The sequence below is a fragment of the Osmia bicornis genome, chromosome 12, assembly GCF_907164935.1.
Source record: "Osmia bicornis bicornis chromosome 12, iOsmBic2.1, whole genome shotgun sequence".
NCBI lineage: Eukaryota > Metazoa > Arthropoda > Insecta > Hymenoptera > Megachilidae > Osmia > Osmia bicornis.
Genome location: NC_060227.1, coordinates 1,573,351 through 1,594,051, shown reverse-complemented (window position 1 = coordinate 1,594,051; position 20,701 = coordinate 1,573,351). Strand labels below are relative to the sequence as shown.

The following is a 20,701-nucleotide window of genomic DNA, read 5'->3' as shown; positions in this document are numbered from 1 at the left end:
ACTTCCCTCTGATAAATTTTATTAATGGATATCGTGCATTTTGTAGCAGTTTCAGTATACAGGAATCATTTCCGTCGACGTTAAAAAGGGTAGAGAAACTCTGGGACTTTGGGATGAAAAATCAATTAAGAATAAGAAAAATTAATCATATTCGATATTTATGCCTTTGAAATTTTTTAAATTGAAAAATATTATTTCTAATTACATTTTCATTTGTTAATTGTTTCTTCCTATTTATCAAAAAGCTTGCTAAAATTTTAATAGTAAATATTAAGAAGATGAAACCATGTTTCTTTCATAACGGATCACTCGAACATTCGTCGGAAATCTGAATAGATGCGTTAAAGTAGCCTTAATTACTTAATTAATTACGCGGTCAGCACACACCGGGCAAAACAATCTGTTGTAACGAGTTGCGTCAGAAGGAACGCGGTTTCCGTTATTTCTACCTTCACCCGTTTAGGAAGGCTTGCTCGAATGCCCATTATCCTAGCGTAATTTCGTGCCAGCCACATTCATTTGATTAGCAATGGCAACGATAACCATAATACGGAACGGAGATAACTATGATCACGGGAACGACGAAGGGGTTGTTTCGCATAATCGATTCCATGCTCCCTACGATCCGATAATTTCCCGGTTAACTGCGAGGATCGTTCATGGACGATTAAAGGAGTTACAAATAAATGGTACCTATTCGAAGGTAACGATCCATCGCGAAGAAGAAATCTCAAATTAAAAAAATCATAAATCACCCTATTATTTATATCACGAACCCATCCTTCATTGAAAAACCACCAACACACCGAACAGCTAAAAAACACTTCTATTTCATCCTGTCCAGATTTTCACCCCCCATCGACTCTATCAATCATCCATTTTGTCATCCACGAATCGCATCGGCACTCGCGTTCGCGATATCGATTTCGCAAGTTCGACTGAAAACCCTGTTTCCGTTGTGCGATTCGTCGCGACGACGGTTCAGCAACGTCTCCGAACGAGTCCACGTACCGTCTCGAGTATTCGCCGGATGCGAGGCATTATTCATGACCGGGGACAGAATCGTCACTGAGGTGCCCAAGAGTTTGTCGCGTGTCTTGGTCTCCCGTGAAACCGGAAGAACACGCTCAGCTGGCCACGGTCCTGCAACCTGTTCGCCGCCGTTCCGCCGCGACGAGGATCAAACGATTCCGAGCGTTTTAACGGGCACGTGCTGGGAAACGGTACCTCTAGTATTTGTCTCACAAGGGAATGGTCAAAATTGGATGGTAGAGTTTCTCGTCCAGATTATGTTTATTCGAAAGAATGCATTTTTTTATATTTTTAAGTGCAAATGTCACGTGCCAATTTTCCCTGAAACTCATCTTAATTAGTAAACATCGTCTAATCATCTAAAATTCATGCCTTTGTTAATTTTACACTTAATTTTCACTTCATATTTCGATTTCTCATGTTTTCTAATCATTTGCACTTAAAACCAGCAAAATTCCGAAAAGAAAATAAGGAAGTCAAAATCCGTTTCTTCATGGTGACCTTTTTGTCTCCATTTGCTCAGAAACATGCTTTTCATGGTTCTGACTAGTTATGGGGAATTTCATTGAATTTTGACTAATATCTCAGGAACTAAAAGAGTCTACCAAATAATATTGCAGGTGGTTACTGAGGGGGTCAAGGTCTACCAGGTTTGGTCAAGATTGCAGGTGTCGGGACACGCTGTATATATTATAGCTTTTCTGATTTTTTTCCTGAAGGAAAAATCAGGAGAAGAGCGAATATGAAAAATTGCACCATAAACTCCCCGTTTCATGCTCTTTCGAATAAACATAAACACTTTTGACCATTCCCTTGTCAGCTGCTTCTTCGTCTGTTTTCGAAAAAGCAAAGAATTTGAGTCTATTAAATTAGGAATATAGTAAGAATAAAAAATTTGCAGAGGTCGAAGGGCTATATAACAAGAGATTACTGCAATAGGCTTTTCGACATCATCAACAATTTATAATATTTTGATTAACATAGATTCATCTATAATTCAGTTGAAATGATAACACGTTAATTAGCTCAAAGAATTGTTGAAATTACTTTTTGCAATTTGAATGACGGGGTCGACAGACTCCTAATGATCAATTTCAGGATCAATTTCGCGTACCGTTGAGATTCACGAGGGTAACGGTTTGTTTCTTAGTTCCTGTTTCTCTTCAATTCTACTCATCCTTCCTTCTTGTTTTTATTATCAAGCTTCGTTCTCCGTGGAGACGGGTCTGATTGCGAAAAATGACCGCAAATTGCAAGTATACTATGCGACCATGCCCGCTCGTAAAGCTGATTTACCGCCGGCCCATCTGTCCTCGGTTTCGGCTAGAAAACCTCGGGAATGAAACAGAAATAGCCTCGAATACTATTAAATTCCGATTCGGTTAGACTCTAAATGGCTGTTTCATGATAACGAATGAAAATTAGCCAACTGTTTGCATTTTCCCATTTTCGAGGGTCAATGAAACGTATGTTCCTCGAATGTAGAACATAATTTTTTTCTTATTACAAAATAAAACGACGAAGAAGTTTCGTTAGATAAAATTAAATGGCGTCAACATTTGACTAAGTGTATCTATCTTCTCAATAAACGAGGATTATAAATGGTTCTGCGCGAAAAGCGACAGTTCGCGAACAAGAAAACTCGAGGACAACCTGTTCGCCGTCGAGAAGCGGAAGTTATGAAAGTTCCGAGGGAGGATTTTACATTTTAAGTGCGAATCTTGTTGAATGTTTTGCAATGCCGTTATCGAGAATACTGGACCAACTGGATCAGTGAATAAAGTTTAATTAAACTTGCCGAAGCTTCCTGACTAACGAACTTGTGCACACCTAACAATTACGATAATATCATCCTCTGTTTTCTGCTTCGATGCTGCGACATCTTTGTGCTAAATAAAATAATTAATACAAATCTTATTCATTTCAACTGACTGCTCTATACGAAGGATATTGAACTATTTTTTATATAACATGAATTTTTAGGATATTTTTGAAAATTAAAAATAATTCTAAATAGAATAACTTGATATCTATTGAAATATTTGTACCGTGTCTTTTTATATTGATATAACAATTTCTCCACATCGAGTAAGCAGATTAATGGTTACAGTTTAATGTTCCGGATCGACGCTGGAACTGCTGGCAGAAGGCAGTTCAATTTTTCGAGCCAGTCCCTCTGGTTTTCTTATTCACATACGTGCACACATGCCCGTTCTATTTTCTTCACAGTAGGTACTCGTATCTCGTTTCTCACGTCTTTTTATCACGAGTCGCGTCTACTCCTCTTGGAAGACCGCAATTGTGTTTGCGCGAATACGAGCGAGGGTGAAAAATGACGGACAGAAGGTTTCAATTTAATTCAATTCATCTCCACGGACGTGCCGGTATAATTTCTGACCACCTTGCATTTCGTGGAAACGTGACTTTTGTAATTTTCATTTATTTTTAAACCCAATACGAGATTACTAATTAAATCAGGTAATTTCAAGATTTCTAAATTTTCTTGTTTTACTTTTTCTACACTTTCTAAATTTTCCATTAATATCTTCTATAAATAATTACAGTTGAGTCACGATTGACCCTGCTCACCGTCCCTTGATAGTTAATTAATTTTTCCATTAGACTTTTCCTACCCCTTTACAAACAGTGATTTAAAACCCTCTTTCCATGGCACTTACCACGAGATAAGGGTTCGTTTCCTTCTCGGTTCGTTCGATCGGTCATGTTCCATGTGTCTTTTCTAGGTGAACGAGCAATTCGAGCTTTCGTTTTCCCGCAGCCAGGATTAACGCGGTTAAATCCGATGAAAAATGAGAGAAATAGAGGTGGACGGTGCGGTGGTTGGAAACGTATCGGATACGAGTTTAGACTTTTTAATCCTCCTTCGACGGCAGCTATGATTTGCGGTTATTCACCAAGTTCCAAAGAAAATTACTTACAATGTGTTCAATGTTTTTGTGCTTTAAACATACCACCTTGTAATTATAATTTCGTGTAACAATTTATCAGACAATATTGGAATTTTTATATCATCACTGTATTCAAATAACAGATTCTATTTATTTCTTTCAACCGAGAAATAATACGATTAAAGTGGTTTTGTCAGTTCGTTCGTGGACACCGGTTTGCAAAATGAAAATTAATTAGAATTTCAGGCTAAAACTGACATCGGTTCGAATTGTCAAACGTTTAATTGAAATTGATTCGTTTGAGCATCCGGCGACGCTGGCTTTGTAGGAATTTCAACTAAAAACTGTGGCGTTAATTGGTCCTCGTAAGGGACGTTCATGTTGCAGAAGCACTTAAAACTCGATGAAATAATTAATTGAAAATATTTGAACCGTGTTTGCACGCGACACTGACGATCACTCTATTATTATTATATAAAAGAATTCACTGATTATCTGAAAGTATACTGGGTGGACCAGTAAAAATGACCACCTTCAGTATCTTTCAAAGAGAGAAAATTATTAAAGAAAAATCAATTAACGTTAATAATTTTTTTCCATGTGCAAATTTGAAAAAGGCTTTCAAAAAGAAGCTTCAATAACTTTTGGATTTATTGTAATTATGATCATAAAAGCTATTCGCAAGTTATATTTTGTGATAAAATATTAAAATTCCGAAGCACCGTTCGACTTTGTATTTCTTGCATAATAAAAGAAGAAATAGCAAAAATAGGAAATTTTCGATCGAAGGTAAGAAAAATTAGCTGTCGTTCCAGATGGAAAGTTGCAAAGAAACTTCGACCAGGCAAAGAAGCGACTACATTAAAACTTTGACTTCGATGGAAAGTTATAGCAGAGAAAAACAATGAGCTCCCTAAGCAACTAAAAATATTTACGAGAACAGACGCTTACGCGTTCGATCCTCACTCTGTTTACCAACTTCATCCTTGTAAATTCGTGTTAAGCGGGGAATTGATAGTGTTTGCAGAATAAGCTTTTTTAAAGAAAGAACAACGGTATAGAAAAAGCTGCAAAACAGACGAGGTTCCAGGATTATTATTTATAATCTTTATTACGTGTCTTGTTCAGTTTGTTTGCACTGGCAGTGATTCAACGTAAAATACTTTCATGCGTGTAAATAGTCTGTTTTTAAAATAACTTTTGACTAAGTTGAAGTGGTGTATAATTTCAAAATGTAGCATTTAAAATAAAATTGTGGAAAATAAAACTTAAATTCAATTCGTTACAAATTAATTTCATTAATGATTAATCTTTTAATTATTTTTATTTAAAATATTTAACAGTTCAAAATTATCAATGTGATACAGAAAGTGAAAGAAATGATAAAAATAGGGAAATTTTTATTTTTTATTATTTAAAATTCTTGAAAAATGATTAAAAGATTATTAAATGATTTAATTAAAAAGTAATGAAATCGATAAGAGCGCCTGGGTATTTATTGGCATTTCGATCTCCATTTATGAATACGAAAAATTAGGAAAAAGTGCCGAAAAAATGCACAAAGAGTCGCGAAAGCTCGTTAGCAGAATACTAAAACTTCATAAAAGTCTCATTAACAGAGAAAGGGAGATTACTTTCCGGATAAATGAAGTCACGTAGATTCGAATGAATATTCATAATGAATAACATGCAAATTCTCTTCTTTTATGCAATGATTCAAATATAATATTTAAATTCTACATTGTATTTCAATTACAATCAAAATAGATACATCAATTTTATTAAATATCCTGTATATATATGATTTAAATTCAAATTCATTTGTATCATCAGTTCCTATTATAATAATTTAAATAATTTCATAGAATTTAAAGAATATTTTCTATCATTTTTATAACGGCTTAGAACTTTGCAATAGAATTAGAAAAAATTATGGAGGTTCCTTAACATTCATTCAACGCTTAATTAAAAGCTGCTTGAAAAAATTCCTTCTCCAGCATAAAAGGGTAGTATCCATCAAATGCAGAGTGCAAAATCTCGTTCCAAAATTCTACCTTTCTTTTTTTATTAAATCCTATGTATAAAATAATATATACGCAGTTTATCTTCTGCAAAAATTCTGTAAAATTCAAATACTGCCACTTTAATTTCAATTTCCGGAGCAGCTATATTTCCCATCACCGATCTTCGGCACCGTTGGAATAAAACTCTATCCTCACGCAATTTTCACCGAGTTTTCTCCACTCGTTGCGTGCGTAACGAGTCTCGTCATAAACTCTGCTCGCAATTTGGTCCAGCGTTTCCCAGTTTCCGAAGCTGCAGTATATTTTAACGGGCGTCGACGATCGCGCTTCCCTTTTCGATCTCTTTTTTTTTTTTATCAACAGCACGAGTAGCATATCGTATCTCGTCGCTGTTTTATATAGCCCGCGTTTGCATTTCACGGTGCGCCAAGCGTGTCGATCCATTCTGCAGTTGTTCGAACAAGTACCAGAACAAGCAATACGCAACTATGTACTGTTGCGCCGGTTTATTACCATTCCCGTCCTCCATCCAGACGCGTTTTTCCTGTTGTTGTTGTTCGACACGGACGACGAAACAACGATCAGTTTTCTTCTTCTCCGATAGATAATCTCTCCTCGTTCCTTTGTCTAAAACTGACCGGTCCGTTGACAGATTTCCTTTCCGCGGAATTGGCAAAATTTCCATTTCACGCTCTGATTTTTATCGATCGTCATGGAACGTCGAATTTTAATGATTAATTATCTATCATCGTGTCTGTTAATTTGATTCGAATTTAAAGGTCGAAGAAGATGATTACCGTGAAAGAAAATTCACCCACCCCCAAAACGATTCCGTCAACTTCGAATCCTGTTATCCAGTATCATCAACAGCGTCAGCTAGCCTTGTTTTGAATCTCCTGGAAAAAGGGGTTGCGAACGAGTTTATCGAGGACCACGGAAGAGCGCTTATCGCATTATTCAAATATCTTTCTCACGTTCGACCGCGTGTATCAAATATCTTCACATCCTCCGTGTATCCTCTCAGTCGTTCACCGCCAACCCCTATTCGCAACCCTCGATAAAAGACTTTCCCGTCGATCGAACCACGAACCCCATCCCCCCATCGAGTTCCCGTATCCCCAGGACACTTCCTATATTTCCGTGAATACACGCTGTATTTCTGGGTCGACGTTCGTATTCCACCCCCGGTTACATTCGCCCCCGTAAATTACCAACGTTGCACGAGATACCGTTTCACGGTGAACTCTTATCTGAACGCGACTGCAAACTTTTTCCTTGAATACAGAAATTTCGCGGGGGGTGCCTCCGAGTAAGAGACGAGGGTGGAGATTAGGACGGTTCGGGGTGTGTATTGGCCATTCGAGGGATGATGAGTGTTTCGGTCGTTAAAGATGGATGACAATAGAAATAAAAATATTATTTAATGAAGCTTTTAATAACTCTAGATGCTAATCATCCCCTTGAGAAAATTTTAATTACACCAATGTTTTTTTTCTTGGGACCTACCCTGTATAAGAACATCGAAAAGAAAAATAAGAGGAAAGACGAGGAGATTTATCGAAAGCTGTAGCAGGTGTTTCTGCTAGAAGCACGCATTCTGTCCGCAATCGAGAGCTCGAGGCTAGATTTCCTTCGAAGAGGAGACGAGCCAAGAGAAGGGCTTTCAAATCGATGAACCGAGGGTGATGAATTATGAAATCCGTAATTCAAGCGAGCTTTAGCAGAATGTAAAAACGAGGCGACGGGGGTGGAGATTCGTGGCCAACGGCGCATCTTTTACGAGGTCAATCACTTGGATCGTAAATCCAGAAAGAAAATACGTCTCGAGGCGTGGAGAATAGGAGAGACGATGCTTGTCGTGGAATTTAGCTGCAATCTGGCAGAGTTTCCGCGAGAAAATTAGCGGAAGTGGAGAGGAATTTACGAAACGTTGCATCTGCATCACCGCTTTCCTGGATCGCGGATGCAATTTTCTTGCATTTCGAGTTCTTTAATTGCTTTTATGCTCGTTTACATTGGAAATTTAATTATTTATTTCATACCTCATATGCGTAATCATTCTGTGTTTGTGGAATGGTAATGATCTTTCTAACTACTTTGTTAAAATGTGTTGAAATTATCTGAAATAATTGGAACGAAATGGAAAAGAAAAAATTGCCACGGAAGAAAGATACTTTTTAAACATTATACGAGAAAGGAAGAAGATAGGATAGAGAAAATACACGAGACGTGGATTTCAAAGAGTTAGAGGTCTGCAGAGAGTTGAAGAAAATTACATCGAACACGAAATGTACTGATATAAAAAGTATTTTATAGATAGTAAATTTTTTGAAAAATCTCATATTTTCATGGATGCGTAAATAGACGAGTAGAACATATAATTCAAGATAAAGCACTGCTAAATATTCTACATCTCATTCATTTTATAATAATTAAATGTTATAATGACTTTAAATAATTAAAAAAAAAAAATTATTCTCAAATCATTACTTGAAGACAATTAATTGTAGATTTGATTATTAATTTTATATTTCTCTCATTCTCTCAAAATAATGTTAAATCAACGAAGTATAAAATAATTTCAAAGGGTAACATTTTTTTAATTGAAATATTTCTACGCGAATAATTTATATTGTAAATGTAGACCTTCTTACAGGTCGCTGCTTTTACGACGAAACACAAATTATTCCTTTCCACTTGCTTTACCACGAGCAGATGGCGCCAGTAACCGGAAATTACAAATATGTAACCCGTTCATTCAAATACAGTTTTCAATTTTGTTCAAGTAATTCCATGGTATTTGAATGTTTTAAATTTTACTAATTAAAAAATTATATCAGACTTTTTAAATTTCTAAAAACCTGTAAGTATTTCCAAATATATTCCAATTACTTATCAACGATAACTTTCAAAAAATAAATTTTAAAAGATCCATAAACACCTATAATTATTAATTTTTGAATAGCTAAAAATATTATTTCAGACTAAAACTATATACGTCTGGATTTTTTCTAATAAGTGTATCATAATGGTGTTTGCATGACATTTTTCCACCCCTTTCTTTTTTAACTGAAAAGGAAATCCTCGGTATCACAAAGAAACATTGGAAAATCAGCTGGAATAAGGAATAGTTCTTTTTATCCAGTGGATTTCTTCTCTGTTTTCTCAATGAACATACTCCCATAGGTTTCTCTATTTTTCTCTTTTTTCCAGCTATATCGTTGCTCGAATTTAGCTGCAGCAACTTGATTCCTGTGAAAAACGTGTTTCTTGGGAAATTTCTCAGAGGGCTTGTTTCACTTTTGCACTGCATCTCGAAATTCTGCGAATCGCCCAACGTGTGAACACTATATAAACTGCACATTTGTATAAATTTAACCAATGGATAATTATGAATTTAAAGTGTTAATAAGCCATTACTTTCCCTTATAAAAAAAAAGAAAGAAAAATGATGAATTTTTTCATGAAAAATGCATTCAACCAGTGTCTCCTCGACAAGCAGGGAAGCTGTTTTGAAAGAAGACTGTTTACACTCTAGCACTCGCGAGTGCTTTAATCAGAACACATTCTTTGATCATGTCACGCGGGCTACTCATCATTTCGACAGCCCTTGAGGATGATATCTGTGTAAAAAAAAGAAGAGAACAGGGAAGGGGATCCTCCTGTACGCGTCTGTCTCCTCTTTGTGTCCCGGCTAACGAGCAGAAATTCATGTGAACTCGTGTCCTCGGCTCGTTCTCTTCTGCAGAAAATCCTCTGATGCAATAATGGCGGAGGGCAGAATGTCAAAGCGAGAAAGCTGAACCGGTGGCAAAAGAGGATGGCTAAGCTTGAAATAAATCAGAGAGACAGCCGCCGAGGACCGAGTATCGACTAACTTCTTTCTGTTCTTTGAAACATGGCTCGTTGACCATTTGTAGATGAATTTCAGACAGCTAACAATCGACGATACATTAATTTTTTTTGGAGGAGGGAGAAATTAAATAACTGTGTTTTCAGTGCTGTGCAATTTAATACTAATGGCTCTTCTGAGTTTTCAACCCTTTGAAATTTAATTATTCAATTTTTATTTTCGATGATTACTTTTACTAATTCATATACATTTCAATTATTCAATTTAATTCGAAAAATTAAATTTTCCCTCAAGTAATTCCGATGACAAATTTTTATTTTAATTTTTAGCTTTTGCAATTTTAATATTTCTATAATCAACCCTTTTATGGAATCAATGGTTTCTTGTATTTATTTCGAAAAATAAGATCGCAGATCTTTTTATCGTATTAAACAATAAATGAGGGATGATATCGGTGTCACGTTTGAGATAACAAGATGATTAAGTGTCTTAAATATCAGATGGGGTGTAGCATGGAGTGTGGGGGCTGGAAATCGAGGGGAACTTGTAAGCAGTAACTTTCACGAAGTGGCTTTCAACGATTAAGAAGAAACTTTCGCGATTTACAGTGGATTTTGCAGGGAACCGCAAACCCCGACGATCCAATCGAAGATTTACGAGCGAAATCGCCATTCGAACTTTATATCTTTCGGAACAACTTCGAAATTGGAGAGGCTTGTAAGCATCGGCCTTGGGAATAGTTAGCTGAATGCTTTTCTTTACATTTAATTGCGCCATCGATACACCAAGCTACGGTTCAATCGAGGATCATTGAAACTACTTCCTGTCGATCGTTTTCATAACGCGATTATAAATTGTTGTAGTTTGGATTTTCTCTAAGTTGAATTAGAACCCTTAGAAATTTTGGAACTTGGGAAATCTGAAGTTTTGGAAATCAGAAACTTTTGAATTATGGAATCTTGAAATTTTGGATTTCTAGAATTTCGGGATGTTTAAAGTCTGAAATTTTCGTATTGTGGAATATTCGAAAATCCTTTTTCGTTGATCAGCATTTAGATTAATTTTGACTTCGATTTCATGGATGTCGATGTTCCCTGACGAAACTAGAACTAGCTTCGATTTTCACGGTAGTCGTTGGATTCCCAGAGGCAGGGAACGCAATGAATACGATTAATTAATGATGCAATGACACAGAAGGTGTGGACGCTCGCAGTATTTGTTTCCCTACGTTCGTCTGAATTTTGCATACGTTTATGGGCTTTGTTTATTTCACCGATGCCATTAAACCAATACTTTTACTACTTGCAAAAATAAACTTCCAAAATTCTAGAAATCCAAAATTTCAAGATTCCAAGATTCCATAATTCAAAAGTTTCTGATTTCCAAAATTTCCCAAGTTCCAAAATTTCTAAAGGACCTAACTCAACTCGGAGAAAATCCCAACTAATTCATCATAGTCCGTCCTATGTAAGTAGAAACTAAATTTCATTTAATAAATCAAACAAAAAATTAAATTTTCCTTCATATCGATATAGCTTACACCATCGCACCCATTCTTTTTTATTCGCCATAGAAATGTAAATTAAAATTAACCGACGACCGGAGATGCTTGACATACGCATGGAAACGCAGCAAACAGAACTTTGTATTCCCTGAAACTGTGTCATAGGGAGTACAGGAGATCGTAAAACGTCCGAGGAATTCGTAACGAGGATATTGATTTCGATTCGATTCGTTCCCGATCGAGGTCACGCGAAACACGAGATCATGATTCGGATAAATCGCTAAATATTCAGCGATCGTCGATACAAATAGTAGACACGAGCAGCTGGATGCGTGTCCCTCGGTTGCTTTGAATAATTCACTCCACGTACCGGCAATTTTCCTGCTTTCCTCGTTTCCCGTCAAACTGTCCTCTAGTCCAGCGGTCCGTTTAATTTTTGATCCCCAATGTTTCCACACGAGCCATAATATCGTACCTCCGTGTTTCATTTCTCGCTTTACCCCTGTGTACTACTATTTGCGCTAGGATAAACAGATTGTACCACGCCGAGGATACATTTGGACAGCGAGTTTTCGTTTTGATACATTGTTAAAATACCTTTCTTCCCTGGAACTATGATATCTATATTTCATCCTAATTCTCAAATATTTTTAAATATATTTCAAATAGCAGTATTTAAAAGTTAATAACTAAAAAGAAAATAAAAATTGGGAAGCTGAGTATGACAAACTGAGAAAGATAACAATAGTTCTAGATAAGTGGAAATTGGAAAACGTAGATCCTTTGGTATCCTGGATAGGGATCTGATAAGATTCGAGGCACGTGACAGGATCATAAAAGTGACTGTCGTATCAACAGTAATATATGGTTGAGCAAATGATCTTGAGCAGTTGAATCCAGCTCTGACTATAGGGTCTTGAATAGGTCACGTGCTGTAACACAGTTTCGACGTGCAGATTCCGTGATACATTTCCATTCACGATGTAATGCGATTACAATATCTACATGCAACCTTATCGGGTAAAATACTCATGATTGTTGGAGAATTTCAATTATAACAATTAATGTAGGAAATAAAAGACGTACTTATTTCAGAATATTTTGGATTCCACTGCTGAGGGCAGAGGGGTCGCAGGGGGTCCGCGACGATCTGAAAAATCGACGATCAGTTGACGATGTGTCCTTGCGATGAATCCGCGACGAATCCGCGACGATAGATGATAATTTTATTCATAGTTTACATAGTTTTACAGTTTATAATTAGTATTATATTTATACAATCTTCAATCATATCGTATAAAAAAGGAATGATCCTCGACCAGTTTTCTGTCTTCATCTTCATATTCTACTTTATCCTGGTCAATAGCAGTGTTCCCTTTTCGTGATCTACATTTGGATATTAAAGTTTGTTCATCGTGATTTCATATTCAGACGGTGCCTTTAGGCCAATGTTTGCATCATTTCGAATTCCTCCCCTGTCGCCTCGCCAGTAGCAGCTCTCTTAGTCCTTCGAACCGGTCGCATCAACTATCGTCTCTATTCCTCTGAATCGTCGATCTTTTCGGCGTTATCGGCCAATACGAGAAAGCTCGTTTTTGATTTTGGCCGCGTATCAAGCGGTACCTTCGATTTCCTTTTGAATCGTTCCTTTAAGCCGGATAACGAGAATCTAGGATTCATATCAATCCTTTAACGGTGGAACCCCGGTGAATATAAAATCGATAGCTAAATGTGTTCATTCAAGAAATGCGTATCTTTAGATATTCTATAGAATAGGAGAACGATTGAGGATATTTAAAAACATAATTCCTAAGTTATCATTTTCTGTGGTATAAGTTACGAATGATTTTTTATTAAAAATATCGACAGTAGTCGAATTAGTAATAATTTTTTAAATTACTAAATTTTTAAGCTTCCAAATTCCTAAGAGAAAAAAACTTGTAAGTTATCAGATTCCTAAGTTACTAAATTTCTAAGCTATCAAATTTCTAAGTTACCAAATTTCTAACTTATCAGATTCCTAAGTCACCAAATTTCTAAGTTACTAGATCTATAAGCTATCAAATTCCTAAGTTACTAAATTTCTAAGCTATCAAATTTCTAATTTATCAAATTCCTAAATTAGCAAATTTCTAAGCTATCAAATATCTAAGTTACCAAATTTCTAAGTCATCAAATTTCTAAGTTACTAAATCTCTAAGCTATCAAATTTCTAAGTCACAAAATTTCTAAGTTATCAAACTTCTAAGTTATTAAATTCCTAAGCTTCTAAATGATATTCTGAAATTATCCGAGAGGCTTACGATTATTCAAGTGAGTAATACCGTTCGATACGGAGGTTATTCCCATTGATCTGACTTTTTATTGACGGTAATACATGTGATTTCCTGTCGTATGTTATCGCGATGCATAATCAGAATTGACTGTCCTTGTACACACGATTCGTGATAACAGCTGGCGTTTCACCAAATCACCGGTTACGTTTACAGGACTTCTGTTCAATTGATCCTTTCGCCGACGATACTGTATTGCAAGGGTGCAAGCAATTCTATGCTATCTCGTGTTTCCAACAATTTTCTTCTTTGCATTTCCTTTAGTAACACGACGTTATCTTTTGTTTGGTAATAAGTATTTTTCAATGAAAATTATCAATGAAAATTGTAATCAAAATGAATTTCATTTCAATTTATCCATTATATAGAACGAAGAAATTTCAATATTACAATTAATCCTCAATTCACTTATTACTCGTGTAAACGTTGCTCTTTTTCTGAAGCACGAATTTAATCGAATAATTTTTAAAAAAGTTCACCCATCTGGGCTACGTATGATCAAAGGATATTCGAATTTGCCTGAGAAAGGGCGGAAAATCGTATGACTAGGAAACGACAGAAAATAATTTGATTAACCGAGTCGATCTGTACTGGGAAGCGAATCAAAGAGGTACACGTGCAGGTGAATTCGCAAACGAGGCCAAACACGTGCATCCCGCTGCGTTTTGATGCAGTTTAATCGAATTGCAGCGACGGGGACAAGAGGTTGCTGAACTTGTCCAGCTCGTGCATAGTTGGCTAGGTGTTGCAGACGCTAATTCACCGGGATCAAACTCAATTTACGCATCTCTACCGGCGAAATTGTATCATAATCGTTGATGATTGACCACGGTCGAGCAGATCGAACGAGCGCGTTTCGAATCGGCAGAATAATTTTTGATATTCTGATTAACATGGGCAAAGGGCTACGTGCGGCACAATTTATTATTATGAACGTTAATTGGAGGATTTGGAAGAAATTTTATTGCTCGTTAGATTTATAGTTTAAAAGAAATTTCAGATCCTATCGGATTTAAAAGACGTCCTACGCCGATTTGGGATTCCAAAAAGATTTCGTGTCGATGTTGAACTTCCATCCATCACTGAGAATAAGGCAAGCGCTTTACGCAAGGAAAACCTATTAAAAACGCGTAATCGAAGGAACATTACGCTATCTTTGACTAATCTCAAGGAAAATAATTCATTCGATGAAAGAGTTATCAATTTTTAGATGAATAGGCTTTCTAAATTGTAAAATTTCCAAACTTTTAACCTACTATATTTCTAAGTTACCAATTTTCCAAGTTCCCAAATTCCTAAATTCTCAAATTTCTGACAAATCGAACCCCGTAAAACCTGGTGAATTTTTTCGCTAGAATTAATGAACTACCATCGATCAAATTTCCCTGGACAGGCCAACAGTTTCATCGCAAACAAATCCTGCATTATTTCTCTTTTTCTAATCATCGATCCGTATCAGTTATTGGCCCGAAGCTTCCAGTTCTAGAAACGTAGAAACTACTCGGGTGAGTTTCGTGCCGCTAATATCGGGAAATATGAAATATTGGTCGGACGATGCCGATTGAATTCCATGCCGTGCTTATCGAACCAGCTTGCATTCTTTATCCCAGCCAGCATCGACGTCTGTCCAGAATGGGCTTAGGGCTCTTTAAGAGACTTCCGGTCAACAGTCGAAACAGTGAAAAGAGACGGGTCAATGGAATCCCATACAAAGAAGATATAATTCCGTAAGTCAGCTCAGTGAGCCCAGTGTTCGAACAAATCTCAGAGAAACTGCCTTTTCTTACATATCTTTATACCTTGGATAACGATCCACATGCAAACTATTCAACTGTCCAGATCCGACCATCTGGTCAGATCGACTTTATTGAATCTCCTTCGATATGGACGAAGAATTCCGAATTTTAAGTTGAACACGTGTGTCCTGACCATTGGAGAGAATTGGAGTTCGAGACGACCGTTTTTATTGACAAGTATATTGCTTTGATAGGGAGATTCAATGGTAACCGGGTATTAAAACTTCTTACGTTATTTTGCAAAATATTGCATGAATATTGCAAGAGTAAAATCGTAATAAACGTTTATTGGGTCACCTTTCATGACTTCTGGATTTTAATATCTGTGATACCTACGGTACTTTTGACAACTCGACTCTTTCTAAAGTCTTATAAATCTTGTTACATTACACAGAATGATTCTATATTAATTTTGTAAAATTTTTATGTGCATGAAACGTAAGAATAAAGTCTCATTAAATTTCTCTTAAGTTACTAGACTTTAATATTCATCAAAGCAATTTGAATCTTGAATTATAATATAAATTATTAAAACAACTAATTAATCCCTAAGTTTTCGAAGATAGAAAAAAGGCAAGCCTCTAGAAAAGAACATTTTTGTCTTCATTAGAGACGTCAGCAGATTCTAACAATTTCTTTTTAAAAGATTCTTTCATACCCTTAAACATTAGTGTCGATTGTGCTCAGAGTTTATCCGGTTTCTGTGGTATCAAAGGGGTTGCTCATTTCGAGGATGTCATGCAAAATTCAAACGGGTCACCGGGAGGGATAAGGATCGCTCATTCTTCCAGGAGTTAGGCCAACCAGCTTCTCGAGAATTGCTTTCGTTCGTGGAAGCTTAAAGTTTAAGTCGACTGCGATTGTCTGGCAAACATTGACTGCCACCACCCACAACCACCCCTTTCTCAAGATTGATTTCAACTGTAAAACTCCTGACGGAAGTCACCTCACTTTTGACACGTTTTTCCTCTTTTTCCACTTGTTCCCTCTCTTTAAACTTTGTGTTGTTTTATCACTGTGTCCATCGAGTCTATTTTTCTTCCAGCAACTCTTTTCCGTTCGTTATAAGAAGGATAAAGAACCTTAAATGAATTAGCTCGATAAACAGGTGTTTACGTTAAATTCTATTCTATCCGAGTTTAAGAACGGAGAAACGCACTGGCGGAAAAGCGAGCGTTAAAAGTCAGACTGAAAATTAAATTGACCGTGACCAAATGGCTTTTCTTCGGGGCGAGGGGATAGAGGTGGCTTCTTTTGTAATTGCACCGTTTAATTGAAACTGGCAACTCATTTAATCCCCCTCGATTCGAAGAAACGCGTTCAGCGATTAAACTTCTCCGCATTTTGGCTGAATATTTTTCGAACAGAGGATTTCGCGAAGACACTTCTGTCTTTTCTAATCTGAATTAATTAATATCGATGGTAACTGAATTTTATTATTCCTGGCTAACCAGTAGATTTCCTTTGTTCATAAGTAGAAAAAAATACTGTATAATTCGTTGAATTAGGGGAACGAAGTTTCTGGGAAATTTTGTCTTTTGGAAGACAAAATTCTAGGGAGTCTTAGAAAACCTTCGAAAATTCTAGGGAACCCTAGACTTCTAAAAGACAAAATTTCCTAGAGATTTCTTTCCCCTGCATCACCATTTTCCCTAGGAAGTCTAAGGCTCCCTAGAATTTCTAGGCCTCACTGCCCTCTTTCCCTTATATTATCATTTTCCTTAAAGAAGCCTACTATGTCCGGTACTGTACCATCTAAACAATAGAGTATCTAAATTTTATGAATTTATGGTATGATATTTTATTTAATACTTCGTGTCGATTAAATCACGGCTTTACCATGAAGTATTTTTAATTTTCAATTATAAGTACTAAAACCACCGTCAACTCACTGGATTTAATACGCGATTACTTTAAATTTCGAGCAGACTAAATTGCTCTCCAGGAGTTAACAATCGATCGAACATTTTTCCTACAGACGAGAACAAAAAGCAACGAATGAATCGTTTCAATTTTATAACTCCACGCCGTCGACAGAATTTAATCCTTAACCTGCATAGGTCGACAATGCATTGGAAATTCGACAAAATTTTTCGAAACAGTACTACAAACTAAACTTTTACTCATAGAAAAAAAAAAAAGAAGAAAGAATTGGATAGGAGGAAGGTGGAAAACTTTTCTATCCAACTGGAGTCGTACGGCGGAGTTCGACTCACCTGTTTAATCCAACTTTTCCACAAGTCCCTGTCCCACGGGTGGTGAAAGCCAAGATACAAGTGTCGTGTCTCGTGATGGTGACTGTCCCCTTGTTGTTGACTTTGATGACACTGTTGAGTGACCCTTGGAAATCCAGTGATACGCAGCACGAGTTTACCAAGACGTGACGGGGCATAACACACGGCACCACCACCACCGGCGAGCTCCATCCATTCAGGTCGGGATTCCGGACAGGCTGGAATCATGATGATTGATTTCGAGTTTAGTTACCGTCCATTTAACCCGCTTATTCGAACGTTTCCGATTCGTCAGATGTTAGATGTAATTATTTGAACGGGTTACAAATTGACGATGAAATATTATTTTCGACGTTATAAAAATTTCAGCTGTTAAATTTTTGAGAGCGATTAAGAGATAGATTCGATGATATTTAGATTGGAGATGAAAATTATTAGTCGAAATTTTAGCATAACTTTACGTTAAATTTGGAATTTTCATTATGACCATCAGTTTTCAACTACTGTATGTTAATTATATTCACAGGGGAATCCCACGAGTCTGGATTCACTGATTTGAATGAAAGTTTATGGCAGCGTTCTACTTATGCGAGTCCATACGTTCACCTAGTCTACTTGCTAAGCCAGCTACAGACTTTAATTTATGCGTCTGAGGTGTTACTGGTATGTTCTACTTGTCTGACTATCTACAGAGGTTTCATTATCCTTTCATTCTACTAAGGATTAATTAAGGCTTATTTTACTTATGTGCCTAGTTTCGCGTTTGTCTCACTAATTAGTTATTCGTTCTACTTGTTCGACCACGTACAAAACTCCACTTGTCTGACTAATTACAGGTTTATTCCACTTCCCTGACTATCTATTATAAGTTTATTTCATTTCATTCTATTTGTCTGACCAATTAGCCACCGATTCTACTCATCTGATTATGCGTTATAGAATATTCTAACCCTTAAAAAAAGCTTCAGACGATCCATAAAATTCATTCTACAGTCAATCGAACGCGATCACGGTTCCTGCAGGATGTGATTACCGCAAACCAGAATACTCGAGGGACGTCCATCGGTCGATTTCGATTCTACATCATCGGCGCCGGGTTGAAATAAAATCTGATTTACAGGACGGTGTTTTGCCGGGTAAAATTCGATCACGGTGACGAGCGTGTTGTCAAACCACGGCGCTTTAGGCGTGGCTCTGAACTGCCGTGGAAACGAACGCAAACCTGGCATTCATCGTTCCGGCATCAATCGGCAGCTGCCATCCCTATCTCGGTGTAATTAGATGAACCAAACGGTCCGCGCGTTTGTCACTGTCAAAAACTTCGCGACTGTTTGATTCTGGGAATTTATCGTCCGTGGGCTAATTGCGCGATCGGCGTTCAGTCTGTTTGGTTAGAGCCTGATGGAAACAACAGGGGACACTTTCGGTATTAGTTACGAACTGAAATCTGGAGTACATTGTTTCAAGTACTCCAAATTATTTTTAAAATACCTGTACATTCTAAATAAATTTATCCAGATTGATCTTATTCAAAAAATTAATTGCACTTCGATACAAATAAATGTTCGATATAATAAATGTGTTGCAATAATTTCCAACCTGCAATTAATATCTCTCGTATTCATTTAAAAAGCTCTACATTTATTAGCTGGAAAGCTAACACAGTTTCGTTTCGGGTATCGAGCATGTATATATACAATTCATTAACGTTTCCACGTGTATCACGATACGATATCATATTTTACGCGAAAACCTTATGGGACTTATGGCCGAGTTGCACGTGTTCACCTGGCAGGGAAAATGAATAGTTGCCGTTGATATGTTTGTGGTTGAAAACAATTGTTCGTTAATATGTACGCACGAGTTTTCGAACCCCTTGTGGGTCAACTGTTTCGCGAGGATAATCCATATCGTCGGTTAAAACAGAATTTAATTCAAAATGCGGCTATATTATAAATATTATAACAGCAGATAAATGTTGCATTTTATTTTCAAATAAATTAAGTGATTGATCATTTTCTGTTAAGAGCACACGGTTCCCTGTTTTCTAGAAAGTCCCTCCCCCAAATGCAGGGAATTATAGGGTGGATAAAAAGATCGTAAAGCGATGCTAAAGGTATTTCGAATGGAAGTCGATTAATTTAATGGAGGCAACGCGAAGAAACGGCGAAGAAAAACGGAAAGTTTATCGGGGGTTTATTCAGAAGAGGAAGAAGAGTTGTTCGATTGATCAGTAACCTCATCAACGCGCCACGAAGTAACAACGGGGCAAACTGGTGGCCGGAGTGCGGGCAATTAAAACTTTCCGAAAAGCTTTCGAGCACGGGGGTTGGTCAACCCTTCGGTTCATTATTCAGCGATCAGGAAAACTTTTTCTTACCATGCTAATGCACTCCCGACGAACGACATGGCTCAATGCAATAATACTGTCCCTTTCAAAGAAAATAAAAAAAAAAAAAAACGATGAAAGGATTATTAAGTTATTAATCCCCTAACAATAAGCCAGCTCAAATATAAAGTTATTACTTCTGGTGTTTATCATTTAAGCAGACAATTAATATTCCTGTTATAAAGTTGTAAATAAATTACTACAAAACTTGATGCAAAATTATCAGCTTAAGGAGTTAAGGGTGCAATTGAATCAATTATAGTTCTCGACCGTCAAATTAGAATCACTCGAAGTGACAATTAGATATATAAAATAAGTATTTTCAAATTAAATCAATCATCTACCTTCGCGAGGGATGTTTCATTTTCAAATTAGGATCACTCCAAGTGACAATTAGACATATAAAATAAGTATTTTCAAATTAAATCAATGATCTACCTTCGGGAAGGATGTTTCATTTTCAAATTAGGATCACTCCAAGTGACAATTAGACATATAAAATAAGTATTTTCAAATTAAATCAATGATCTACCTTCGCGAGGGATGCTCCATTTTAATCGATTAATTAATCTTAATGAATCTAGATTGATTCGTAGAGTACATAGCTTAATAGGTACGGGTCCAAGT

The 20,701-nt window shown here is 36.6% G+C and overlaps 1 protein-coding gene across 2 annotated transcripts in view; it reads right to left on the bottom strand.

The window, feature by feature from the left end:
- LOC114874981 (PH domain leucine-rich repeat-containing protein phosphatase 2) overlaps positions 1–20,701 on the bottom strand; it is a 99,306-nt gene that overhangs the window by 14,700 nt on the left and 63,905 nt on the right. For both annotated transcript variants that reach the window (XM_029184793.2, XM_029184794.2), the window contains one exon: positions 17,668–17,903. In XM_029184793.2, the coding sequence (XP_029040626.2) occupies positions 17,668–17,903 (236 nt within the window). The remainder of the gene's footprint in view (positions 1–17,667; positions 17,904–20,701) is intronic.